The 24,568-nt window shown below is 48.5% G+C and overlaps 1 protein-coding gene and 1 long non-coding RNA gene across 2 annotated transcripts; one reads left to right on the top strand and one right to left on the bottom strand.

The window, feature by feature from the left end:
• Positions 1-644: 644 nt before the first annotated feature.
• SEC14L2 (SEC14 like lipid binding 2) lies at positions 645-23,043 on the top strand. Its single transcript, XM_066260156.1, has 12 exons — positions 645-800; positions 2,869-2,944; positions 7,564-7,607; positions 7,994-8,053; positions 8,320-8,508; positions 9,540-9,635; positions 9,805-9,865; positions 10,268-10,351; positions 13,210-13,316; positions 13,403-13,542; positions 13,680-13,849; positions 21,518-23,043. Exons 1-12 carry the CDS (start codon positions 747-749, stop codon positions 21,646-21,648), a joined length of 1,212 nt encoding a protein of 403 aa, XP_066116253.1. The 5' UTR covers positions 645-746; the 3' UTR covers positions 21,649-23,043.
• Positions 16,113-24,487, bottom strand: LOC136325566 (uncharacterized). The gene is made up of 3 exons (XR_010729277.1): positions 23,066-24,487; positions 17,089-17,359; positions 16,113-16,982 (listed from the first exon to the last, which is right to left on the bottom strand). It is a non-coding gene; the product is annotated as an uncharacterized lncRNA (long non-coding RNA).
• Between the last annotated feature and the right edge of the window lie 81 nt (positions 24,488-24,568).

Raw genomic sequence — 24,568 nt, 5'->3', positions numbered from 1 at the left:
CCATCCCCACTGAGGCACAAATGAGAAGCAATCAATGAACAACTAAAGTGCAGCAACTAGAAGTTGATGCTTCTTATCTCTCTCCCTTCCTTTCACTTTCTCTCTCTCTTGAATGCACACTAAAAATAAAAATAAAATCTATTAAAAAAAAATAGAAAGGTCCTAGAATGGGTTGGCAGCGGTTGTTCAAAACCAGTAACAGAATAGAAGGGCAAGGGCCCCAGAGAGAAATGGCCAATAACACAGTTCCCAGAGACAGAGTGATGGCTAGGCTTAGGGGACTTGATACCCACCACAGCCCACCCCAGTGGCACCAGGCAAGTTCCCCACTATTTTCCGGAGAAGTTCTGTTCTATTGGAGCCTAATCTTAGTATAGCTCATTAGATAGTACCTAGATGGGGAAACTGAGGCCCAGAGAGCTCAGGTGTCTCATCCAAGGTCACACTGGGCTAAGAGTAAATTTGAAACTAGAACCCGGACTTTCTGCTCTTCTGATGCCCTCTGGCCTCGGGTTGGCTTGGGCACCCCTGTCCACTTCCTGACCAAGACTCCAACTTCAAGAGGCTGAACGGAACACGTTAGCGGCTCCCAAGCCCAGAGCATCTCCCTACTCCGCCCCTCGGGATCCTTTAAAAGGCGGGGCTTGGCAGCCAGCCCAGCTTCCCGGGCAAAAGACTACTCCGGTGGAGAACAAGTCGTAGCTCCATCAGCTGCCGCAACTGCCGCACCCCGAGCCGGATCGAAGATGAGTGGCAGAGTCGGCGACCTGAACCCCAAGCAGAAGGAGGCTCTGGCCAAGGTGAGCCCTCGTGTTGGCCTGGCCCCCGCCCCAGGCGGTGGCCCTTTCCCTCCGGCGGCATCAACCCGGGAAGGGTCTGGGTGGGGGGCGAGCGACCGTCTTCGGCCGGCAGGCGGCGGCGGGTTCAGCAGCCGGCGGCACCTGGCGGCCCGTGGCCCGCCAGTCCACCCTCCGCCCGCTGAGGGGACCCGGGGAAGTTTGGCTGCTCCGGCCCCAGTCCTGAGCGAGCCCTTCCTTGGAGGTAGTACCTGGGAAGAAGTGGTTACTTGGAAACCCTTAGAGGCAGCTCAGGGCACAAAGGCGACATTCATTTCGGGATTGGCAGCCCGGCTCTGGTAGCAGGGCCCCAGGTTTCCTCCCATTTCCGGGAGATTTTCCTCCTGCTGGGGTAGTGGCACCAATGGAAAGGGCACTGGACAGCCCCTTGCTGTGGTCCCAAGTCACTCTGCCACCTTGGGCAAAACCTGTCCATCGGTTTGCTTCTTGATGAACTGAAATGAGGAGGTTGGACCAGATGATGTGAAGGGAGGTCTGGAATCCTACTGGTGACTCAGTGGGTTGGGGTTAGTTTGAATGGAAACCAGTACTCCTCTGCTCTGCAATCCTGCCCCTCCCTGGCTAGAGACTTGGGCTGATGCTCTTCAGGCTTTGCCTGGCACCTGGGCAGAGGAGGAGGGCTGCACCCCCTCCCTACCACCTGAATCTCCACTTCCCTCTTGGGAAGAGGGGGGGTTGGCTGTTCTCAGAACTGGAGTCAAGTAAGTCCAGTCTCAAGATTTGCAGGCTCCAAAGCAGGGCAGAATTCCATTGCTAGGAGAAGGTGGGAGGAATAGATGTCTCCTGCTATGGCAGTGGGGTTGAGACAACAGCTCCATGAAGGCTTTGCTCTGGCTGGGTCTCTCCCATCCCAGGGAGGCTGGATAGGGAGGTTTCAGATTTTTCTGCTGACCTGCAGGGGAAAGTAGGCAGATAATGGATTAGGTGGTGATTAAACTGGAAACCAGGGGCTAGGTAGGGTCCTTGGTAAGTGGTGGCTTCATACCTGAACCCTGGATGAGCAGTTTACTTGGGGGTCTGGGAGCTGTTTGGGGGAAGGCACGGTCTGAGTTTTTGGCCGACCTGGACAACGGGCAGAGATGGCTGGTCCTCATTGGTCCCTTCTATGGCTGCCCCGTAGGTGAGTGACTAGGGAAAAGTGAGTGGCTGGGAGCAGGAGGCATGGGTAGGGCATGGGCAGCATGTGTACTCACAGGGCAGTGAACAGTTGGAAGTGGGTGTGGCCATACCTTTGGGTCACTGTCCACCGTCCTTGTTTGGCACTCCCTGCACTTTCCCCCTTCATGGCTTCCCACTGGAACTGTTCCCTCCATGTAGATAGCCCTTCTCCCTCCTCCTGCTTCCTTTGATGTCCTTCAAGACCAGCTCAAATGCTGTTTTTTAAAATATGAAGTCATATGAGACCACCCACTTCCCTCTGTTCTTCCAAGCACTTTGCTAGCTGTTCCATTACTAAGGAGGCAGAAAACCATGAAAAAGAGTACATGCTCTGGCCTCTGACAGATCCAAATTGGCATCCCTGCTCTGCTGATTACTAGCTGTTTAGCCTTGGGCATGTTACTTAGCCTCTCTGAGCTCTAATTCCTTCATCTGTAAAATGGGGACAGTAATACCTCTTAGGGATTCTGTATGAGGCAGGAATAAGATAAGTGCCAAGTTCAGTGCTGGGCACAATGGGGAATACTTGGAAAATTGACAGCTTTTACTGTGGCATGTCCCACAGTGTTTTCAATCACAGCCGAGAACATGTCGGCCAGCCCACCACACTGGAGTGTGGAAGTGCACGCAGCTAGGCAGGGGCAGTGTCTTACTCTCTGCCCACCTCCTCTTGCTACCTGGCTCCCACTAGCATGATAGACAGAGTGCCTGCCTCATGCAGCCCAAATGCTTAGCCAGTATCTGCAGAGTTGACTCATGTTGAAGAGGGGTCCAGCAAAACCCCTATGGAGAGTCCTGGGTAGAGGGCGGTCAAGGTGGGACCTATCACTCACCCAGCTGCCTCTCTCTACAGTTTCGGGAAAATGTCCAGGATGTGCTACCCACCCTGCCAAATCCAGATGACTATTTTCTCCTGCGCTGGCTCCGAGGTGAGGGAAGAGGCTGGGGCAGGGGCTAGTTTGGGGTAACAGAATAGCAACCTCTGGAACTGCTGGCCCTGGCCATCTGAGAATCTGGAGTATTTAACCCTTAGGAGCAAAAGGGCCCTTGGCAATTACATAACCTCAACCCTCCTGCTGGATAGATAACACTGAGGCTCAGAGAGGTGAAGTAATTTGCCCAAAGTCACACAGTGCTTGAGCTGCAAAGAGAGACTAGAGCCCAGGTTGGCTGAGTCCCAGCCCAGTGCCCTTCTTATCCCCTCCACTGATGGACTTGGGGGAAAAGGTTGAGGATGAGCTAAGAAAGGCCCCAGTCATGTGGGAAGTCAGAGGCAGAGTCAAATTTAGAACCAGTGTGCTGGCTCCTGGGAGAGGCTGGGTCCCTCTGTGGCCTATGGTTCAGCAGGCCTCCCGTGGTAGTTGAGGCAGCTTGGAGGTAGGACAGGGTGCGTGGGGAACATGTTGGGGGGGGGCTTAGCCTGAACTAGGTAGATAAGACTTCGTCAAATCACTGCCAGGTTCCAGAGTTCCAAGTTCTAAGTCTACTTCTGCTCCAGCCTGGCTGTGGTACCTGGGCCAGGGGTGGATGTCTGCCTTAGACCCCTCTCTGGGATAGCAGGACAAGACAGGGTGCCCTGCCTATGGCAAGATGTGACATGATAGAGATCTGGGCATGTGATGCAATGTACATGTTTCTAACCCAGCCCCATGCCCCAACTCCAAAATCTTCCTGTTCTTTCCCTCTCATCTTCTGTGACTCAAGTCATGTGCCACCCTCTCTGGTTCTAATGACACCCTTCTTTTTCTTTATGGAAACTTTATTACTAGACATAGAAATAATAGAGAATTAATTCCACTTTCTTAGATTAGCAAATATTAAGTTGTGATGTGGAACTGTAGTTCAAAAATTAAAGTACAACTCATTCCTGGTTATTTATTTATAGACACACACACACACACACACACACACACACACACAGAGTCCGGGGGCAGGTGAAGAGCCGGATTTTCCTATTCTGGGCAGAAATTGAATAGATTGAAATGCTCTGAGGGACTACTAGCAGGCACCCCAGGCAGGTGTAGCCAGGAGAGCCATGTGAGGCTCTGTGTACCTCTGGAAGTGCCACTTGCCCTTTTCTCCAAAAAAGCTGCAAACCCTTGACCCCAGCCCACCCAGAGAGGGTGGAGGGGCAATGTAGGGGTGGCATGGAGTCTGGCCAGGGCTGGAGGATATTTTGGCCAGCAGTGTGCTGAAGGGCTATAGCTAGAAGTGGGTGGGTGGAGAGGGAGGGATACTAGCACTGTCTTAAAGGGCCAGCTGTAAGATCATCAAACAAACTACCAAACTGCTGTTAGTAGAGATATGTGGTTTCAACGCAGCTCCCTTTTATCTAAGAGGAGGCCAACCTGAGATCCAGCAGCTGTTTCCTATGCACCCCTAACTCCCTAGTCCTGGGGTGGCCTCTCTTTGAAGGAACATTGAAGAGTGTGGTCATGCTCATTTGCTAGATGAGAAGACTGAGGCTCACAGAGGGGCGGGCACTTACCTGAAGGCAAACAGCTAATGTGAAGTGGAATCAGGGCAGAAATCTGGGGCCCCAGATTTCCTGACCAGTTTTCTCTCAGTAAGCCACAGCCACCCCTGAAGCCACGCTGTGCCTCTCTGAACAGAGGAAGTATTTCCTCTGCACTTTACCTTTGCCTCACATTTCCCAGACAGAAGCTCAGGCCGGTCTGACTCTACTATAAATTTCAATTAGGGTTTTTGTCTTTTTCTTAGAAACCTTTTCTTTTTCTCCTTTTGTTTCTAAGGGGAACATCCACAAGGTACCTGCCTGCAGAATGTCTTTTTCTAACCTAAGTATGAGCTGGCTTCTGTTCTTTCCCTTTCCCCCCAGGTAGACCCAGTTTCCTCCTGGCCCCATCCCTGAGAACAGGCACACAAATGTCCACTGCCTCCCCGACTGTGGCTGAGCTCTGGGCACTCCAGCATGAAGAGTCAGATGGCAAGATAAAAACACAGAGGCGGTGGAGCCCTGGCCAGATAGCTCAGTTGGTTGGAGCATCGTGCCAAAGCACAGAGGTTGCTGGTTTGATCCCTGGTCAGGGCACATACAGGGACAGATCAATGTTCTTGTCTCTCTATTGCTAAAATCAATAAATTAAAAAAAAATTTTTTTTAAAGAGGTGGTGGAGACCCTATGAAGGGGCAGAGCACACCTGAGTCTCCTAGTTTTCAGGCCTAGGAAGTGATCAAATAAGAATCCAGGACAGCTGCTCCTAGTGGGCTTCTCTGGCAGTGCCCTCAGCCATGCTTTGAGCTGCCTTGACCAGGAGGTCTGAGAGGCCTGACTCAGCAGGCATGGGGAGGGTCCATGTGCTGCCAGGGGCAAGTGGCAACTAAGGGAGGGCCCTTGAAGAAGACCCTGGATGTTGGACCCTGGCAGATAAGGGGGTTAACTAGAGAGCCACCCTGAGATAAGGGGGCTCACAGTTCACCGCCACTCCTGTTCCCTGGGAAGATAAGGTCTCCTCTCACTGTTAGGGGTGTCCCTCCTGTGGACACTCCCAGGCTCCCCCATCATCACAGCATGTTGCCTTGCATCTTCCAAGTGTTTCATGCTCATTAGATGATTCCGTCAGAGATGTGCAGTATCTTGACCAAGGTCAAACAGGGAGGTGGAAGGGTTGAAATGCAAACCTGGATTATATTCTTCTAAAACTGGCGTCCCCAAACTACGGTCCGCGGGCCGCAATGCGGCCCCCTGAGGCCATTTATCCAGCCCCCACTGCACTTCTGGAAGGGGCACCTCTTTCATTGGTGGTCAGTGAGAGGACCACTTTATTTGGCAGCCCTCCAATGGTCTGAGGGACAGTGAACTGGCCCGCTGTGTAAAAAGTTTGGAGACCCCTGTAAGGTACATTCTGCTGCCATGCTAGCACATAAGGGGCAATCAGGAGGCACTTCCCCGAAGTGAAGACTGTTCAGTTCTGCAAACGTGTTCAGCAACAATGAAAGGTGTGGCATTGGTCAAATCTCTTGATGTACCCTTTGGACGTGTCAAGAGTGTACTGAATTTCATGATAGGAGAGTTAGGGGACATGCTTAGGCACACCTGAGGAACAGTGATAAATGACCAGTGCCGGTCCAGAGGGCAGCCGATCTGGCCCAGTTTCCAGGGCTGTCAAGCACATCTTGATGATCAAATCCACAGAGGACATACAGCTGGGAGAGACAATTCATAGGTCAGATGACAAAACTGGTCAGAATCTGGATCTCAAAAACTTTTTAAAGGATAGCCCTGGCCCAACAGCTCAGAGAGTCGGCCCTAAGCACAGAGGTTGCCGGTTCAATCCCTGGTCAGGGCACACACAGGAATGGATAGATGCTCCTCTCTCTCTCTCTCCCTTCCTCTCCCTCTAAAATCATTAAAATAAACATTTTTTTTTTTAAAAAAAGCTCTTTAAAGAATGAAATGAACTGACTCTAATAAGATGAAATCTGATAGAGGTGGAGCCAGGAAAACCACCTCACAACATATGGGATGAAGGCTTAACAGAAGAATAGCTGAAAAGGATTTGGGGGTTTCAGCTGACTGTACATTCCACCCAAGCTAAGGGTGTGACCATTGCCAAGCAAGTCCTTAGGCTTTACTGGAGAAGGGTAGACAGCACCTGGTGCTGTGCTCAGCTCTGGATGACAGACTTGAAGAGGGGCACTGGCAAACTGGAAAACATCCAAGGGGAAGTTATTTGCGTAAACTTGAAACCAAGCTGTGAGAAATGGTGAGAGGATCTGTGGAGGGGCAGCATGGTAGCAGAGCGGACTTGGGGTAGCACAGTGTTTGCCATTATTGGAAAGGTTGTCACGTGCCTGAGGGAGTGACCCTACTCTCGAAGTGTCACTGGCATAGCTCTCCACTCAGTATAACAATGAGGACTGAGTACAAATGGCAACTCAGATTATCTGAGTTGCTAAAGCTTTGTGCCCAAGCTTTAGTAGGGCAATTTTTGGGGTTCATGAATAAAATAGAGTTGGCCCACGTGAACTTTAATTCTGGAACTTTCCAGAAACCCTGGAGGAGGGCCCTCTGTGTCCCACTGGGGTATGTGTGGGTCCTGGAGGACATGGCAAGGTTGACTGGAACCTCCTCAGCCCCTCCATCCTGCTGTGATGTTCTGCCAAATCCACCTCAGATTATGGGCAGCTATGTTCATCTTTGAACTGTGGGTCAAGTTCTCGGGACTAGATGTTAGACTTGGAAGAGATTAACTTTGTGTAAGGGAAAGGCTAAATGATAAGGGAGGCCAGGGTTCACTTTTCCTGAAAGGAGATAAGACCCTTCACCTGATTGCATCCACGAGGGTAAGACTCTCTTGACCCTGAAGCTGCAATGCTGCTCCCACCTGCCCTGCTCTCTAGGGGCTGTGGTGCTCGAGAAACCTTCAGTGTAGGTCCTCATATTAGCTTCCATATGTGGGGTGACCTGAGAGTCAGTTGGGGTGTTGACGGAGAGGAACTGTCCCCAGTATAGGAACAGGGAGATCTCCTTGTCCTTGGATGCCCAGTCTGCTGGCCTAACCCTGACCACGTTTCCCTGTTACAGCAAGAAGCTTTGACCTGCAGAAGTCTGAGGCCATGCTCCGGAAGGTGAGATGCATTTGCTCCAAATCCCATGGCTGTCTCAGTTCCTGCCCATTAGCATCACACCGTGCTTGAATTTCTTTTGTCCACCACACATCCTCCATCCTAGCCTGTGGCTTGGGTGACATATCTGAGCATTAGCTGACCACTACTGCCTTATTCCTCTGGAAACAGTGCATTTCCTTCCCTGGAAACAGAGCTTTCATAGGTCTGAGGTAGCCAAGAATTGGTGTTCTGCCAGTACCTCTAAAATGGGCTGTGCCTTCTTTTGGATTTCTGCCAGTTGCCTTCTCATGATTTACCTGTTCATGCTGTCACCTATTGCTAGATATATATTAAGGGTTGCCCCTGCCCTACTCTCACTCCTTTAAATCTCTGATTTGTGTTTGCAGCATGTGGAGTTCCGAAAGCAGAAGGATATTGACAACATCATAAGCTGGCAGCCTCCAGAGGTGAGGACAAATGATCCTGGCTCTCCCCTCTGTGAGGTCATTAGACCCACAACCTGTGTCCTGGGTCTGTGGGGTTGGAGCCCTCAGAAGAAAGGTCTGACAATGGGAAGTGGGCCCTAAGGATTCCCAGAATGGGTGTCCCTTGGCACCCAGGGGAAGGCTGTGGAGGGAGAGACCAATGAACCCGGAGGAAGGCCCTGGGATACAGGGGAGGTGTAGCCACCCTGAGTCTGCTGACAAGGTGCCTTGTCTGTGTCTTTGTCCAGGTGGTCCGACTGTATCTGTCAGGGGGCATGTGTGGCTATGACATGGAGGGCTCTCCCATTTGGTATGATATTGTTGGACCTCTGGATGCCAAAGGTCTGCTCCTCTCAGCCACCAAACAGGACTTGCTGAAGACCAAGATGCGGGACTGCGAGCTGCTTGTGCAGGAGTGTAACCGCCAGACCGAAAAGGCGAGTGGACTAGCACTGTTGAAAATGAGCTAATCGTGGTAGAGGCGGTCACACAGGAGAAGGGACATCACACGGGACTTAAATATAGCTTCAGGGTTGAGCTCTGGACCTTTGGATCTCATAGACCAGTGACATTTCAAAGGTTTAGGGACTGACATATGTTGCCAGATGTTTATTTTTCCAAGTAAGGACTTTAAAAAAATTGCCAGCTACCATTATCATAACGAACCCCCAAAACTGTAAGCATGGCAAAATCTCAGACTAAAGGGAAGCTCTTTAAATGGAATAAATTTAGCTTTATAAGGAACTTAACTGTAGAATTTTAATTTTTATCCTTTATCTGGGTACCAGTGAGATCTTGGTCATAAACCACCCTATCCTTGGACAAGTATCTGGGTATCACTGGTATGGATGAGCCAAGATTCCATGTTACTCTAACTCTGGATTTTAAAAGACACTGATTTCATTACTGAGAAAATGGCTGAAGAGCATGCTAGAGCTATTAGCACGATCTTTTGTCCTTCCTTCCCCTTCAGCAAATGTAAAGATCCAATGAAATGATGCGATAAGTTTGGGACCAGTTCAACACCATCATCCACAACCATTCACTGAAAGCCTAGTGTGTGCAGAGGCCTTACAGGCTGGGGAGGCAAAGAAGCATCAGATAGGAAAGCACCTTTAAGGGCTTAGGCTAGACGGAGAACATCTCTGTGCAGGAGAAAACTGGCTGCACAAAGCCTCACACACTGAGGCCCCAGGTCAAACTGCAGGGCAGAAGGGACCTCAGATGTCATCTAGATCCACCCAGTGGTTTACTGGATGAGAACATGGAGACCTAGACAGGAAGGGTGACTTACTTGGGCCACAATACAGCCTGAGGTGATAATCTCCATTTGGAAAACCCTAGGTACAGCCTTGCACAGATCTGGCTACAATATGGGCACATGACACAATCAGCATTTTCCCTGAACTGGGTGGGCTTCTGCAGTGGGGCAGCCTGCTGTGACCTTCTGCTCCTCTGTCCCCTGCAGCTGGGGAAGAAGGTGGAGAACATCACCCTGATTTATGACTGTGAGGGGCTTGGCCTCAAGCATCTCTGGAAGCCTGCTATAGAGACCTATGGAGAGGTAAGGGAAAGGATGGGGAGGCATGGCGGTGGGGGGTAGTGGGTCCCTCTGCTAAGATGCCGCATGGGATGGGTGATGTGATGGGGGCTGAAGCTAGCCTGGAGGAGGCCAGGCCTCACGCTGGCACAGGGGTCTGAGCCCACTAGACTCAGTGATTTTGTTTCCACAGTTTCTCTGCATGGTTGAGGATAATTATCCGGAAACACTGAAGCGTCTTTTTATTATTAAAGGTAAACTGGGAACTCCATGTGAGGAAGTCAAATGAGAAAGAGGGGCCAGAAATGTTATTGCAACAGATTCAGGAGAGTAAACAGAATGAGCCAAAGGAGGTAATCTGAGGACCCTTAAATGCATAGACTGCTTTACAATTCTCAAAGCTTTTAGGATTTATTACTGCCTTTGAGCCAGCCAGCCAGGTGAGACAGGAAAACCATACCCACTTGACTAGACCCGCTGTATGGATGGGGAAGCTAGAAATCAAAGAGATGCCCAACTGAGCCTCACCCCCTGGGAAGCTAATGTGGACTCCGTGGCACTAGGGAATGTGTGGTCTGACAGGGGGCTGTGGATGGCACTGTTAGGGACAGAGTGGGTATTGCTTCCATTCTCACATTGTCTGGTCTCGGTTCCAGCCCCAAAGTTGTTTCCTGTGGCCTTTAACCTGGTCAAACCCTTCCTGAGTGAGGACACTCGTAAGAAGATCATGTTCCTGGAGGGTGAGTAGCCCAGACTCTTCTCAACACCACAGGATGCTCTGTGGCCCAAACTGGGGATGGCTCTAGAGGCAGGGCCACAGCCACCCGGGCAAAAGTTCCCTCTGCTGATTTGGTAGCAGTAGGACCCAGGAGCAAGCTGGAGCTGGGCTAGGGTCTTCCAGTCTGTTTTCATCATGAGAACTCTTTCTCTCAGACCCTCTAGAAGAAAGTACTGAGCTCAGCATTGTGGATTCAAAGATGAGTGGAATGTCAGTCCTCACCATCAAGGAGCTTACGGTGTAACAGGACAAAGACCTTTAGAGAGAAAGCTATAATTAAAAACTAGAAAAGGTACTAGAAATGGCCTAGAGAAGGTGCCATGGAAATCACAGGAGCAGAGGTGGCTTTCAGCTAGGAGCAACTAGGAGTGGCTTCATTTGATGAGCATCTATTATGTGCCAGACCAGGGATTAGGAACCAAGGCTACAAAGCTAAATTAGACCAAGTCCCTTGAAGAGCTCTAGGCCTCTTGGGAAGGGGGACACAAAGCCTACATGACCTAGGAGGAGGTGAGGACTACTTCAGCCAAAGGCTATGGAGCAGCCAGATGAAGCAGCAAGCTGTCAGAAAGAAGGAACAGCTCTGAGCAAAGACTTTACACACGTGGCACACAGGCAGTTGCAGATGCACAGCAGAGTATGGCAAGAGATGAGGGTGAAGGAGCCAGAAACAGGTCACAAAGACTCCAGGGCACTGTGCTAAGAAGCTGGGACAATACCACTGGGAACCAGAGGCAAGTTCTGAGGCAGAGGAGTACCATGATCAGATTTTAAATTGAGACCTACCGTATTGGCAAGATTGTGGAGGTCAGATACCAGTTTTCCTACTGTGGCCATAGTCCATGCAGCCTGTGTTGCAGGCCTGTGCTGGGACAGTGGCAGTGGGGATAGAGAAGAAAGGATGGATGTAGGACTTGTTTAGGAAATAAAATAGAAGAATTCAAATGACTGGATGTAGGAATGGAGGGAGAGAAATCTAGAATGATTCCCTGGTGTCTGGCATGAGAGACTGAGTATTGCAGTCGCTCTGTGCAGTTAGTTCAATGGAGGAATACAAATGGAAGAATATGCTTGATGATAAGTTTAAAGAGTATGTGAGACATACAGACATTGGGGATACATGAGCCTGAAGCTTAGGGGAGAACTCAGCCTCAAGATTTGGGAACTATCGAATGTAGGCAGCAGCTAAGACCTTGAGAATAGATAAGACTGCCCCAGAACAGAGACCAAGCCCTGGACGGATATCCAAGTTCAAGGGCAGCCAGAGGAAGAGGAGCCCACCAGGGAGACTGAGAAGTGCTGAGGAGGCAGGTGGGTAGGGGTGGGGTATGTAAGGAAGCAGGGAGAACAGCAGGGCACAAGGGAAGCCAGTGAGGAAGACACACAGGAATCAAGCCCGCCAGGGACAGACAGGAGAATTCTGGAGGTTTCTCAATGTTCACTTCTAGGCAGCACATTGAAAGTGGAGATTGCCCAGTGTGTGCTGGTGAGTCCTAGGAGTGGAGTGAGGCCATCTGGAAAGTCCAGGACTTCTAGTCGCTAGCTCTGGAAGCAACAAGGTCTGCTTCTTGCTGCCTAGCGACTCACTCTGTAAGGTGGGAAGAATCCCCCTGGCCTTATTCCAACTCTCCAACTGAATTGGGGGAAGAAATACAAATCCCAGCAAAGGCTCTGATGGATTTAGCTTCTGTGCTGCTCCCACCCACCACGAGCGTGGGACAGGTTCCCAGCAGCAAAGCGAGGGAGGGAGGTTCAGTCTGTTCTCCCACCCACACTGGAAAACCTTTCAACCAAAGCCACCTCGGCCTGAGAAGGTACAGGATCTTCAACAGAGGAGGGAAGAAATTCACCCTGGGCTGGTCACTGGAGCTTAGCAGCACAGATTAAGTCACACAGGACCACGGACGCTGCGTTCCAGGAGTTGCATGGAGTCAGGCCCCTCACATCTGAGGGCTGGGAGAGCCCGGGCAGTCTTTGTGGGTTTCCAGCCAGCACCAGTGGCAGAATACACTGGGTTGTACCCCATGACTCGGAGCTGATGCCTTTGTATGGTTTCTGGCATCAGCATGGAAAGGTTTCCAGTATCAAAATATTGTACTTGGTTGGTATTTGCGGAGGAATTTGGAATAGTGGAGAAGTGGTTCACAGCATTGGTTGCACTAGAGTCAAACTCTCCTAGTCGAAAAGGGCGTGGTTATAAAAACAAAACAGAGCAGATGTGAAATCATGGCTGAGGTAAAGCCAAGAGAGCCCATTTTAAGGGGTCATTCTACACTGATGCGTTCAGTCAGTCACAATTGAGAATTATGTGCAGCAAACATGGGGGCTGTGCAGCTGTGCCCTCACGGCGTTCAGTCTAACCAGGACAGCTCTTGTTGATTCTGGCCCTCCCACCTGCTGCACATGCTGTTCCCTTTCCAGGGAATGCCCTTCCCTCCTTTCTTGGTTCCCTCCTGCTTGCACTTCAAAGGTTTGTATCGCCTCCCAAGGGAGTGCTAATACTCTAGTGTAGGGCACTTTACAGTTTACAATACTTCCTCAAGTTCTTAGGTCACTTCACGCCCACCATAATTTGGCAATGAGGACAGGACCTCAGGTCTCCCGACTCCTGGTGCAGGGCAGGGATGTCCTCTGGGTGATGACTCTTCCTGGGCCCCTGCAGTGCCATGCGCACATTACATGCTCCTAATGCCTGCATTTTGTGTGTGGGGGTGGATGGGGTTTATTTTTTTCCTGCCTCTTTCATGTAGACTGTCAGGGCTGCGATTAAATCTTGCCTAGTGGTGATCCTTCTTTCTCCTTCCTTACCTCTCCTGCCAGCAAACTGGAAGGAGGTTTTACTAAAATATATCAGCCCTGACCAGATGCCTGTGGAATATGGGGGTACAATGACTGACCCCGATGGAAACCCCAAGTGCATATCTAAGGTATGGGCCCCAGAGGCTGGAGGTAACCAAGGAAGCCTGCCGCAAATGCAAGGTATGTTCCAGCTCACTCCACGCTCTGCTTCTAGATTAACTATGGGGGTGACATCCCCAAGAAGTATTATGTGCGAGACCAGGTGAAACAGCAGTATGAGCACAGTGTGCAGATTTCCCGTGGATCCTCCCATCAAATGGAGTATGAGATCCTCTTTCCCGGCTGCGTCCTCAGGTAGGGTTCTAGACCCTTCCAGGAGACCTGAGCCTTTTAGCCATAGGTGCTGGTGGATGGGTTAGGGTGGGAGAAGCCCTGGAGGCAGGACCCCAGAAATTTCCTCATCATGTCTGAATGGGTGATGTGTCCTGCAGGTGGCAGTTCATGTCAGAAGGCTCGGACATTGGTTTTGGAATTTTCCTTAAGACCAAGACAGGGGAGCGACAGAAGGCAGGAGAGATGACAGAGGTGCTGGCCAATCAGAGGTACAATGCGCACCTGGTGCCTGAGGATGGGACCCTCACCTGCAACAATCCTGGTATCTGTAAGTATCTCTGTGTTGGCTTGAAGCCTCCCTAGATATCTGCCTGTGAGGTCCCTTTTTCTCCAGAAAGTCAGGCTCTCAGGCTGTTGCAGCTAGAAGCAGAACTCCATCACTTCCATTTCTCTTGCACATATGAGAAAACTTAGACTTGGGGAGGTGAAATGACTTGCTCAGCTGGTTAATAACAGGGTGGGACTCTGACCAGATCCTACCAGGGAGAGATGAGTCACTATGCTAGTGATCACAGGGGAATATCTATTCCAGGGGTCCCCAAATTACGGCCCGCAGGCTGCATGCGGCCCCCTGAGGCCATTTATCCGGCCCCCCGCCGCACTTCTGGAAGGGGCACCTCTTTCATTGGTGGTCAGTGAGAGGAGCATAGTTCCCATTGAAATACTGGTCAGTTTGTTGACTTAAATTTACTTGTTCTTTATTTTAAATATTGTATTTGTTCCTGTTTTGTTTTTTTACTTTAAAATAGGATATGTGCAGTGTGCATAAGGATTTGTTCATAGCTTTTATTATAGACCGGCCCTCCAACAGTCTGAGGGACAGTGAACTGGCCCTCTGTGTAAAAGTATGGGGACCCCTGATCTATTCTCTGGTCCAGTTCTAACTGGGTTTGCGACTGTGATCAGACATCTCTTTGGAATTCTTTCCCATATGTCAATGAGGCAGAACTGGCTTGGTTGGTGTAGGGATCACAGGTTGAGAAGGGTCCTGAAAAGCCCAGCCTTGACCCCTCTGAGCTTCACTTATCTCTAGGTTGATAAAACACACACACGCGCGCATGCACGTGCAAGTGGGCACAGAATGTGAACAGGAAGTTTAACCCAAGAAGAGTAAGAAAGGAAGAGCCTGACCAGGTGGTGGCGCAGTGGATATAGTGTCAAACTGGGACGCAGAGGACCCAGGTTCAAAACCCCAAGGTTGTCGGCTTGAGCCTGGGCTCATCCGGCTTGAGTGCAGGCTCACCAGCTTAAGTGTGGGGTCGCTCGCTGGCTTGAGCATGTGATTACAGACATAACCCTGTGGTCCCTGGCATGAGCCCAAAGGTCACTGGCTTGAAGCCCAAGGTCCCTGGCTTGAGCAAGGGCTCACTCTGCTGTAGGCCCCTGGTCTGGTCAAGGTACATACAAGGAAACAGTCAAAGAACAACTAAGGTGCTGCAACAAAGAATTGATACTTCTCATCTCTCTCCCTTCCTATCTGTCCCTCTCTCTGTGTCTCTGTCACACAAAAAAAGGAAAAAAAAAGAATAAGAATGGTAGATAGGATTTTGAAAAGGTGTTTAACTTCACTCAACTCTTTGTAATATCGATTAAAATTCCCTGGCTCAGCAATTCTACTTTTAGAAATTTAGCCTACAGAAATATTTACACAAAGACACAATGATGTAGGATGTTCCTAGCAACCTGGACACTGGCAATAAATTAAACAGCCTTAATAAGTTCTTGTTATATAAATAATGGTACTTTCACACAATGGAGTATAATGTACCCATTAATGAGAATAACTTGACATGTAAGATGTCTGATACATGTTTAAAAAAAGTATGAAACACAGCACATATGGTATATACCCACTTCAGTTAATAAAAAGTGTGCAGGTAGAAAAGAATTCTGGGGAATCTCTGGGTGGTAGGAAGCTTATAGAAGGCTTTCAGTTTTTATACTACAGCAGGTCCTCAAATAATGTCATTTTGTTCATGTTGTTTCATTATAACATTGGTGAGAAAATAAATGATTCCCAGTCAAGGCCACTATCTGTGTGCAGTTTGCACATTCTCCTCATGTCTATGTGGGTTTTCTCCGGGGACTGTTTTCCCCCCACATTCCAAAGATGTACATGTAAGGTAAATGGCATGTCTCAATTGTCCCAGTACATTGAATATGTGTGAATGTGCCCTTCAGTGGAATGGCAGCCTGTCCAGAGTTGGTTCGTGCCATGTTCCCTACGGTGAGGGAGAGATCTGGCCACCTGTGACCCTGAGCTGAAATAAGTTGGTTGAAAACCATTCTTGTTTTTTATTAATTTTTCTTAAATGTATAGATAGCTCACATTTATTTCAATGTTTATGATTAGAAATGTTTTGGGTATTTAAATTTTGTTGATGTTTTTTGTGACAAGAAATATGCCATAGGAACTGTATCAATTAACCTTGGTAAAATTGGTTTCATTATACGTTGTTTCACTTAAAAGTCATAGAAGCTATTGACAACGTTAAGTGAGGACTTGCTATAGTTCTGCAAATACAGTTTATTTTACAATGACCATATACTACATTTATAAACAGAAAACCACACACACACACACACACACACACACACATAAAATCTAATTTCTTTCCAGTCAGATCCAAGGAGCCAGGCATGGAAAAGCAAAGGGAGCAAGGGCTTTATCATCAAGCTAAGTTGGACTCAACTACTAACTAGTCGTTAAACAAGTGACTCAGCCCTCCTGAGCTTAAATTTCCTGATCGCTACAATCAAATTCTCTACCTTATAGGGACATGTGATAATTAAATGTGTGTGACAAGGTCTGCACAGCACTTAGTATAATGCCTGGCATACAGGAAGCACTCAACACACTTTAGCTACCAGTATTGTTATTAGGGCAAGACCTGGGGGAGAAGGACTATCCTGGAGATTGTGCTGGTGCTGGGAGAAGCCCTGCGCTCCATTTCTACAGCAGCACCACCAGGAGATCGGAACTAGCCCCACAGATATCACTGCAACCTCTGACTTGCGTCCTCTCCCACATCCCAGGCAATTTTCAGTCTTTTCCGTCACCTCCTCACAGATGCTCCGTGGTATGGCTCCCCAGGGAGGAGGAGTATTCTTGTTAGTGAGCAGCCAGGTCCTGGGGGAGAAGGCATATACTGTGTGCTTCAGCAAGAACAAGGCTTAGCACCAGCCCAGATACTGTCACCCACAGAGCATAAATCATTTTGTACATATAAATTTGCATTTCTTTTTTTAATCTACAGCAAAGTTGAGTAGAGAGAAGGGATGTTCTCTCAGAGCACAAAGTAGCTTGCATAGATACCAAAAATCAGGACACCAGAGCCTCCTAGGATCCTGGTCCAGGATCTCATGGCTGTAGACTGTCCTAGAGATGATCAGATCCACCCCTGATGTAACAGAAAAGAGAATGGAGTCTCAGGCCAGGGAGGCAATTTACTCAAGATCATACAGCCAGTAGCAGAGCCCAAGCCATTTTCCCACATTGCCCATTACCCTTCTGCAGTATCTGAAGGACACAGCCTGAGAGAGGACCATGAAGCTTTTCATATAATCAGGCTTAGGTTTGCAAATCCCAAATTTATTTTAGCTCCTCTTGGATACACTCTTGGATGGAACGTTTATCTGTCTGCGAGGCCATGAGTGGGAACTGCTTGTTGTCCAGTCCCAGGACGAGGAGAGGCTGGCCAGTGTCCACGCCCCCTTCCCAGGTGTAAGACAATGAGGTGGGATTAGCTGTTGTCTGCGGCCATGGCTCTGGTTAGACCTGTGCCCAGAGAGAACCCAGTGTTAAGTTACAAGCTCACCTGGGGGAGTGCAATGTCCCTGGAGAACCAGGCAACCCCCTGCAAAGTGGAGCATGAACACTCTGCCTGCCTCCGATGGCAGGAGCACATTAACTCCCCCCAGGCCGCTCTTGTCCTTGACCAAGTATCCTCAATTACTAAGGAGGAGAAACAAAGTCTAAATTGATTTCACTATTTTTTCTCTCTCAACTAATATTTCCTGAGGGCCTGAGTGTAGAATACTATGCTAGGAAAGAAAAAGATTCAGAAATAAAAGATCTGGACTTTGGCTGCCAGGAGTGGAGAAGGTGGTCTGAAGACCCAAAACACCGAACAAAAGAAACAATACACCAGGCTGGGGTGGAAAGAGCCCAGCTGGCTATCAGGAGGCCTGGTTTCTGAGTCCAGCTCTGCCCCCAACTCTGAGTGTTTTGAGCAACTGTCCCTAAATATACCATTCACAAAGATTAGGGGCTATTTTATCACTCCATATTCATTTTGAAATATCCCCTAATTTTTGTAAGCAGTATAATTAAGTTTTCCTCTCCTCCTTAAAATGAAGGGAGTGGGCTAGAGCAAGAGCTTTTTTTGTTATTGTTGTTGTTGTTTGTGTGTGTGACAGAGGGACAGATAGGGACTGACAGACAGGAAGGGAGAGAGATGAGAAGTATCAATTCTTTGTTGCGGCTCCTTAGTTGTTCATTGACTGCTTTCTCGTATGTGCCTTGACCAGGGGCTGCAGCAGACTGAGTGACCCCTTGCTCAAACCAGTGACCTTTGGGCTCAAGACAGCGACCGTGGGGTCATGTCTATGAGCCTACACTCAAGCCAGCAACCTCGAGGTTTCGAACCTGGGGCCTCTTCATCCCAGTCTGACACTCTATCCACTGTGCCATTGTCCGGTCAGGCTAGAGCAGGAGCTCCTTAATCTGGGGTTCAGGGGATCCCCAAAGCAGTAATTTTAAATCTAAAAGATCAAACACCTCCTCCTTCTTAACAAATAGTGTTTAATGTCCCCTTTACTATTATGAAATATAATTAACTCATACAGATAATTAAAAAATCAATATAATCTATTTTGAAAAATAAAAAGAAGCTAACTTAGAATATATGTTTTTCATTACATAAATGAGGGCATGACTACAGCCATGCACCCCCTTTCTTCAGAACAGCACTATTCCCATTGAGAACCACCGCCACAGAGGGTCCATGATGGGCCCCAGGGGATCTGAGATTATGTGAAAATTTCATCTGATGATGAAAGCATCAGATTCTCAATGGGGTCAGTTCCCCAAACAAAGTTATGGAGACCTGGCCTGGAGGATCTCTGGGGGCTCTGAGTCTGTGACTACATGATTAGTGTCAAAATGAACCATGCAATTCATGAACTCCACTTCCTTCAGGCCCAGTCCTCAGACTAGCCCCTTCCTTGTTTCTGAGGGCAGAAGATCATGCTAGGCAGAGCCATCTCAGTAGTGCTTGGTCCAAGGAGCTCAAAGACATCTCCAGCAGGGCTGACTCTGGTTGCTAAGGCTCTGTCATCCAGGGCAGAGAGGAAGCTTCCCTCTATCCAGAGGGACTTAGGGTCCTGAAAGAGCTATGGCACAGAGAGAATATCAAGGACTAATATTCACTTCACACCATGAAGAAAAAGTAGATGGTATGTCTACCCTGAGTTTAAACCAGGGGTAGTCAACTTTTTTATACCTACCACCCCCTTTTGTACCTCTGTTAGTAGTAAAATTTTCTAACTGCCCACTGGTTCCACAGTAATGTAATTTATAAAGTAGGGAAGTAACTATACTTTATAAAATTTATAAAGCAGAGTTACAGCAAGTTAAAGCATATAATTACTTACCAAGTACTTTATGTTGGATTTTTGCTAAGTTTAGCAGGATAAATCTTTATAAAATAACTTACTATAGTTAAATCTATCTTTTCATTTATATTTTGGTTGCTCCACTACTGCCTACCATGAAAGCTGGAATGCCCACTAGTGGGCGGTAGGGACCAGGTTGACTACCACTGGTCTAAATTATGCACTTTAGCCCTGGCCAGTTGGCTCAGTGGTAGAGCATCGGCCTGGCGTGCAGAAGTCCCGGGTTCGATTCCCGGCCAGGGCACACAGGAGAAGCGCCCATCTGCTTCTCCACCCCTCCCCCTCTCCTTCCTCTCTGTCTCTCTCTTCCTCTCCTGCAGCCGAGGCTCCATTGGAGCAAAGATGGCCCAGGCGCTGGGGATGGCTCCTTGGCCTCTGCCCCAGGCGCTAGAGTGGCTCTGGTCGTGACAGAGCCACGCCCCGGAGGGGCAGAGCATCGCCCCCTGGTGGGTGTGCCGGGTGGATCCCGGTCGAGCGCATGTGGGAGTCTGTCTGTCTCTCCCGTTTCCAGCTTCAGAAAAATACAATAAATAAATAAATAAATAAATAAATAAATAAATAAAGCACTTTATCTAGGGGCAGGAAAGGGAAAAGGTTAAGTCAAAGTTACATTCAGGCCTGACCTGTGATGGCGCAGTGGATAAAGCGTCGACCTGGAAATGCTGAGGTTGCCGGTTCGAAACCCTGGGCTTGCCTGGTCAAGGCACATATGGGAGTTGATGCTTCTAGCTCCTCCCCACCTTCTCTCTCTGTCTCTCTCTCCTCTCTCTCCCCCTCTCTGTCTCTCTCTCTCCCTTTCTCTCTCCTCTCTAAAATGAATAAAATTTAAAAAAAATTAAAAAAAAAATCTTTAAAAAAAATTACATACATTGTTTGTTTTACTGGGGAAAATGAGAGAATAGGGAAGGGACAGAGCTAGTTTTTTGTTTTCATACTCAGTTCTCTTGTAGGGATATTTGAATAAAATGGAAAAACTTCTCTCTCTCAAAAAAGGGGAGGGGGGCACAGATTAAAGCAGTCTGTTCCTCAGCTAAGTATAGAAAGCCTTCTTTGCCAACTGCATGCCCATTTTTCTCTCCCCAGAGGAAATCACTCCTAATAAGGCCACGTCTATTATCTAATCAAATATTACCTATCCCTTTAAAAACATTATATGTTACCATAATACACAGGGCATGGACACACATATACATTCACAGGAATTCTGTCATTCAATGTATATTTGAAGGAATTTTGAAATTGTAAAACTTGTCACAGGATTTAAGGAAACTTTCCTTTCCAACCAGACAAGGTGTGTTCAGGGTGGTAATGGCCAAACATGGAAACTTTTCTTTCAGAACAAGCACCTGGGTAGTATTATCCAAGAGAACCTGGGAGAGTGCAGGTAGACAAAGTGGCAAAGCCAAAATTTTTTTTACCTCTATATTAAAAATGTTACAAACTATTTATATGTTCTGCAACTTGCTTTTTTGGCCAAAGGATACATTGTGGACAATTTCCCCAGTCACTACTTATGAAGCTGACCTCTTTCGTTTAATATCAGAACAGTATTTCATCATATGGATTGCAATATAAACTTTTAAAGCAATTTTCCTTTGTACATTTGAGTTTTCCTAAGTTTTTAGTCTTATAAATAGGGGTGCAATGAGCATCTTTATCTATTTTTATTTCTGTGGGATAAATTCCTGGTTCAAAAAGTTTGAAGTTTACATTTTGTCAGAAACTGAAAAGGGCAGGGAAGTTCCAGCTCTATCACTTCCTCGCTGTGTGACACAGTGACCTCCTTTTTTATAGGATGTAAAACAGGACTAATGCTGAACTCAGTTAGTTTGAGGAATAGTGAAGTAACATGTATAGATGACAACGCAGTGCTGAGACACTTAAATAGCCACTGTTACCATTACTGTTATTATTGTAACAACTACTGCTGGTACGAATTCTACTCCGCCTTTTCTAGGCCCAGTTCAAGTCATCTAAAAAGCCTTTCATGTAGTAGCAGTCTATAGGGGTCTCTCTTTAAGCTGTTACAGATGTGGTCGTCTCTCTCACTCATCTGGCACTTGGCATGTTCTATCTTATATATATTTTTCTCTCCGTGAACTTCCTGTCAATCCAGCTAGACTCATTCGCAGAAGGTGAAAGGCCATTGCTATGCTCATCCTCATTACCTACCACATTGCCTTGCTCAGTCAACAGAAATCGCTGTCCCCAAGCCCTTTGTCAGAATTGCCTGAATGTTTGGTTTTCTGCTTCCCCTCAGATGTCCTTCGGTTTGACAACACCTACAGCTTCATTCATGCCAAGAAGGTCAATTTTACCGTGGAGGTCCTGCTTCCAGACAAAGCTTCAGAAGAGAAGATAAAACAGCTGGGGGCAGTTACCCCAAAGTAACGCTTCCTCCCACCGCAGGCCTGGCTCCCTCAATATCTCCATCAGTTTCTATCCCTTGTAGCTGTCATTTTCCCAGCACCCTGACATCCAAAGAAACTGGGCTGGAAGAAAGACCTCAGCTGAATCTGGGGAGCTTTCATTACAGAATTAGGAAGAGGGAGCACAAGAGGAGTGGGTCTCCTTGCCTTTCAAGTTACTAAGGAGTCCCCAGGGGCTGGGCACCATGATAGGATCTATTTGTCCTACAAGTTGTGCCAACATCACACCTGTGACAGCTGAGACAAGAAGGGGGTACTATGATGTGGCAGCAGGGAAGAAATTAAAAAAGGGGAGAGACTGAGACATTTCAGGGAAGCCAGCAGCAGGGGAGGAACTTGCAACCAAATGAGCAAGTAAACCTAGATCATAATGAGGAGTAGCAAGGTACCCAGTTGCTAGAGTTATGGTGGGGGCCAGAGGCTCTTCTAAACTTCTATCACTGAGGCTGAGATCTTTTGGCTCTTCCTAGGTCTCAGGAAGTGGCTGAGAGTCAGCATCGATCTTCCCACTCAGGGGGTAGATAGCAGGTCTTTCCCTCACCTCTAGAATTTTGCAACTCCTGGGTCCCACTGGCTGCCACTTTAATTACTAATGATTGTCATTGATTCAGAACTTCCTTGGACAGTGAGCTTTGGTACTCAGCCACTGTCCTCCAATGCAAACAAAGCAGAGGGAAATTAACTCCAGGGATCCCAGCTCTGGGAAGGGAGGCGGGGAGTGAGTTTGAGTCCAGAGGCTTCCACTCCCTTTATCAGTGTCGCCAGCCTCCCATCAAGTAACTTCATTTGAGCACCCCACACAAAAATGACAAGTGGGATGCAAACAGTAGAACTCAATGAGGGCATTTGCCAGTCTGAGTCTTCCACGGTGCCCGCCCACCTGCTTCCTGACTGACCTGAGCAAACTCTTGGCAGTCCAATCTCTGCGGGAGGCATATGGTGAGTGCCATGGGTTCCTAGTGCCTGGCAGGGAGGCTGCCCGGGCAGCAGCTGGCAGAGCCAGGGGCTGGGGCCAACCACAAATAGCCTCAGAGGCCCCCAGCCCCTCTACCCGTGGTGACAAGCAGGGACAGCAGGGGCCGTTCAGCGACCAGGAGGAGCTGGAGGACATGGACCTTGCAGGCAACCACAGCACTTATCTCAGTCCCACGTCCTGCAAACGCAAACCAGGTCGTGGGCTGAACAGGAGCACTGAACATGGGAAGGAGGCTCAGCCTGGAGAGCTGGTCTGGCGAAGCTGAGGGAGCAGGAGGCGGGGGCCCCAGCCAGAACCCTCAGGAGAACATCCCAACCTTGGTTTACAACGAACGCTCTGTTAGGAAAATTAACCAATGAATAAAGCAACGTTCAGTACACAGGGAGTATAAGTCAATGCCTACCGCCTTACTACTCGCGGCTCTTTACCCAGAGCCCTTCTGCCTCGGAAGCCGAGCTACATCTAGCAGCCGTAGGCGCGGCGCATGCCCAGAAACAATCTGTTATTCCGACGTGGTTTTTTCCTTTGGGGGCGGGGCCCAACGGCCAAATTGCCTTCTGATTGGCTTAATGGACGGTTTTCCGCCATCTTTGCTAAGGTCGTCAAGGATGCCCCGGGCTGCCTTCACCGTCAGGGCAGAGGCCCCGCCCCACTCAAGCTTCTAAGTACGCGCGGGGTGGTTCTTGCGCGCTGACACGTGCGGGTCTGGAGCACGCCAGCAGTGCCTACGGTGGGTTCTGAATGGAGGGAGGCGGGAGAACGGCAGTCACGTGGTATTAGGGACCGTCTCCTAATTCCGCTCCAGCGCTGCCAGCGTTTCAGGGGCTGGGGAATCTGAGCCTGGAGCCCAGCTTTCTGAGAGGTCATCGCTGACAGGGCTGTCGTACACGTCCGTATAGAGACAGCAACGCCTAGAATTGAAGTGGGACTCTCCACAGGAGATCAGTGATCTTGATTTTTTATAATTTTATTTAATGATAATAAAAGCTAATTCTTTAATGAACGCCTACTAGGTACAAAGCAACAACTTTGTGCTTACAGCTTTGGGTTGCTGCAAATATTCAAGGAAATATTCAATGTGTAAAGCGCTTAGAAGAGACCCTGGTACAAATGAGCACTCAGTAAGAATTGGCTATTCGTTCTTTACAGAGGTGGCTGACAGCTAATAGGCGGCACAACTGGGACTTGAACCCATGACTGCCTATCTTTAATGGTTGTGTCTTTGCTTGCTGATACTTCCCCCAAATTCCCCTAGCTGCACTTATTGCTCTCATGGGTAAACAGGTTCAGCAGGAGAAAAGAATTCTCTCCTTAGTAATCGTTAACCCCCTACTCCCCTTATTCTGTTCTGCTCATTTTCCTGAAGTCTTGAACCACAACCTTGTTCCCCTAGCCTTATTCATTCATTCAAGGTCTTTCCCCAAGAGGTTCTGTCTAGGGACATACTGATCCAGTTTAGACCTCAGTGCTTGAGAGATGAACATGGCACCTGTTGGGAAGGGACAAGCATCCACCTTGTCAGGCTGCTTACCATTTACTCCACCAGGCTCATTTACTGAGATCATCTTAAGAGCACAGGATCTAAAGCCAATCCCAGCTTCACCACTTATCAGCTGTATGACCTGGGAAAGTGACCCATTTTTTTTGTTCCTCTATTTCCTCATCTGTAAAATGGGGGTCACAGGTTGATGGGAGGGTGTAAGAAAGTTATCTGTCTTGCCTGACCCATGGTGGCGCAGTGGATAAACCAACTTGGAACACTGAGGTTGCCGGATCGAAACCCTGGGCTTACAAGGCACATATAGGAGTTGATGCTTCCTGCTCCCCCCCCCTTCTTTCTCTCCTCTCTCCAAAAAATGAATAAGTAAATAAAATCTAAAAAAAAAAAGAGTTATCTGTCTAGAGT

This window comes from Saccopteryx bilineata, chromosome 2 (genome assembly GCF_036850765.1).
Source record: "Saccopteryx bilineata isolate mSacBil1 chromosome 2, mSacBil1_pri_phased_curated, whole genome shotgun sequence".
Taxonomy (NCBI): domain Eukaryota; kingdom Metazoa; phylum Chordata; class Mammalia; order Chiroptera; family Emballonuridae; genus Saccopteryx; species Saccopteryx bilineata.
Note: the sequence above shows the minus strand (reverse complement) of the source record. Positions and strands in the feature narration are given on the sequence as shown.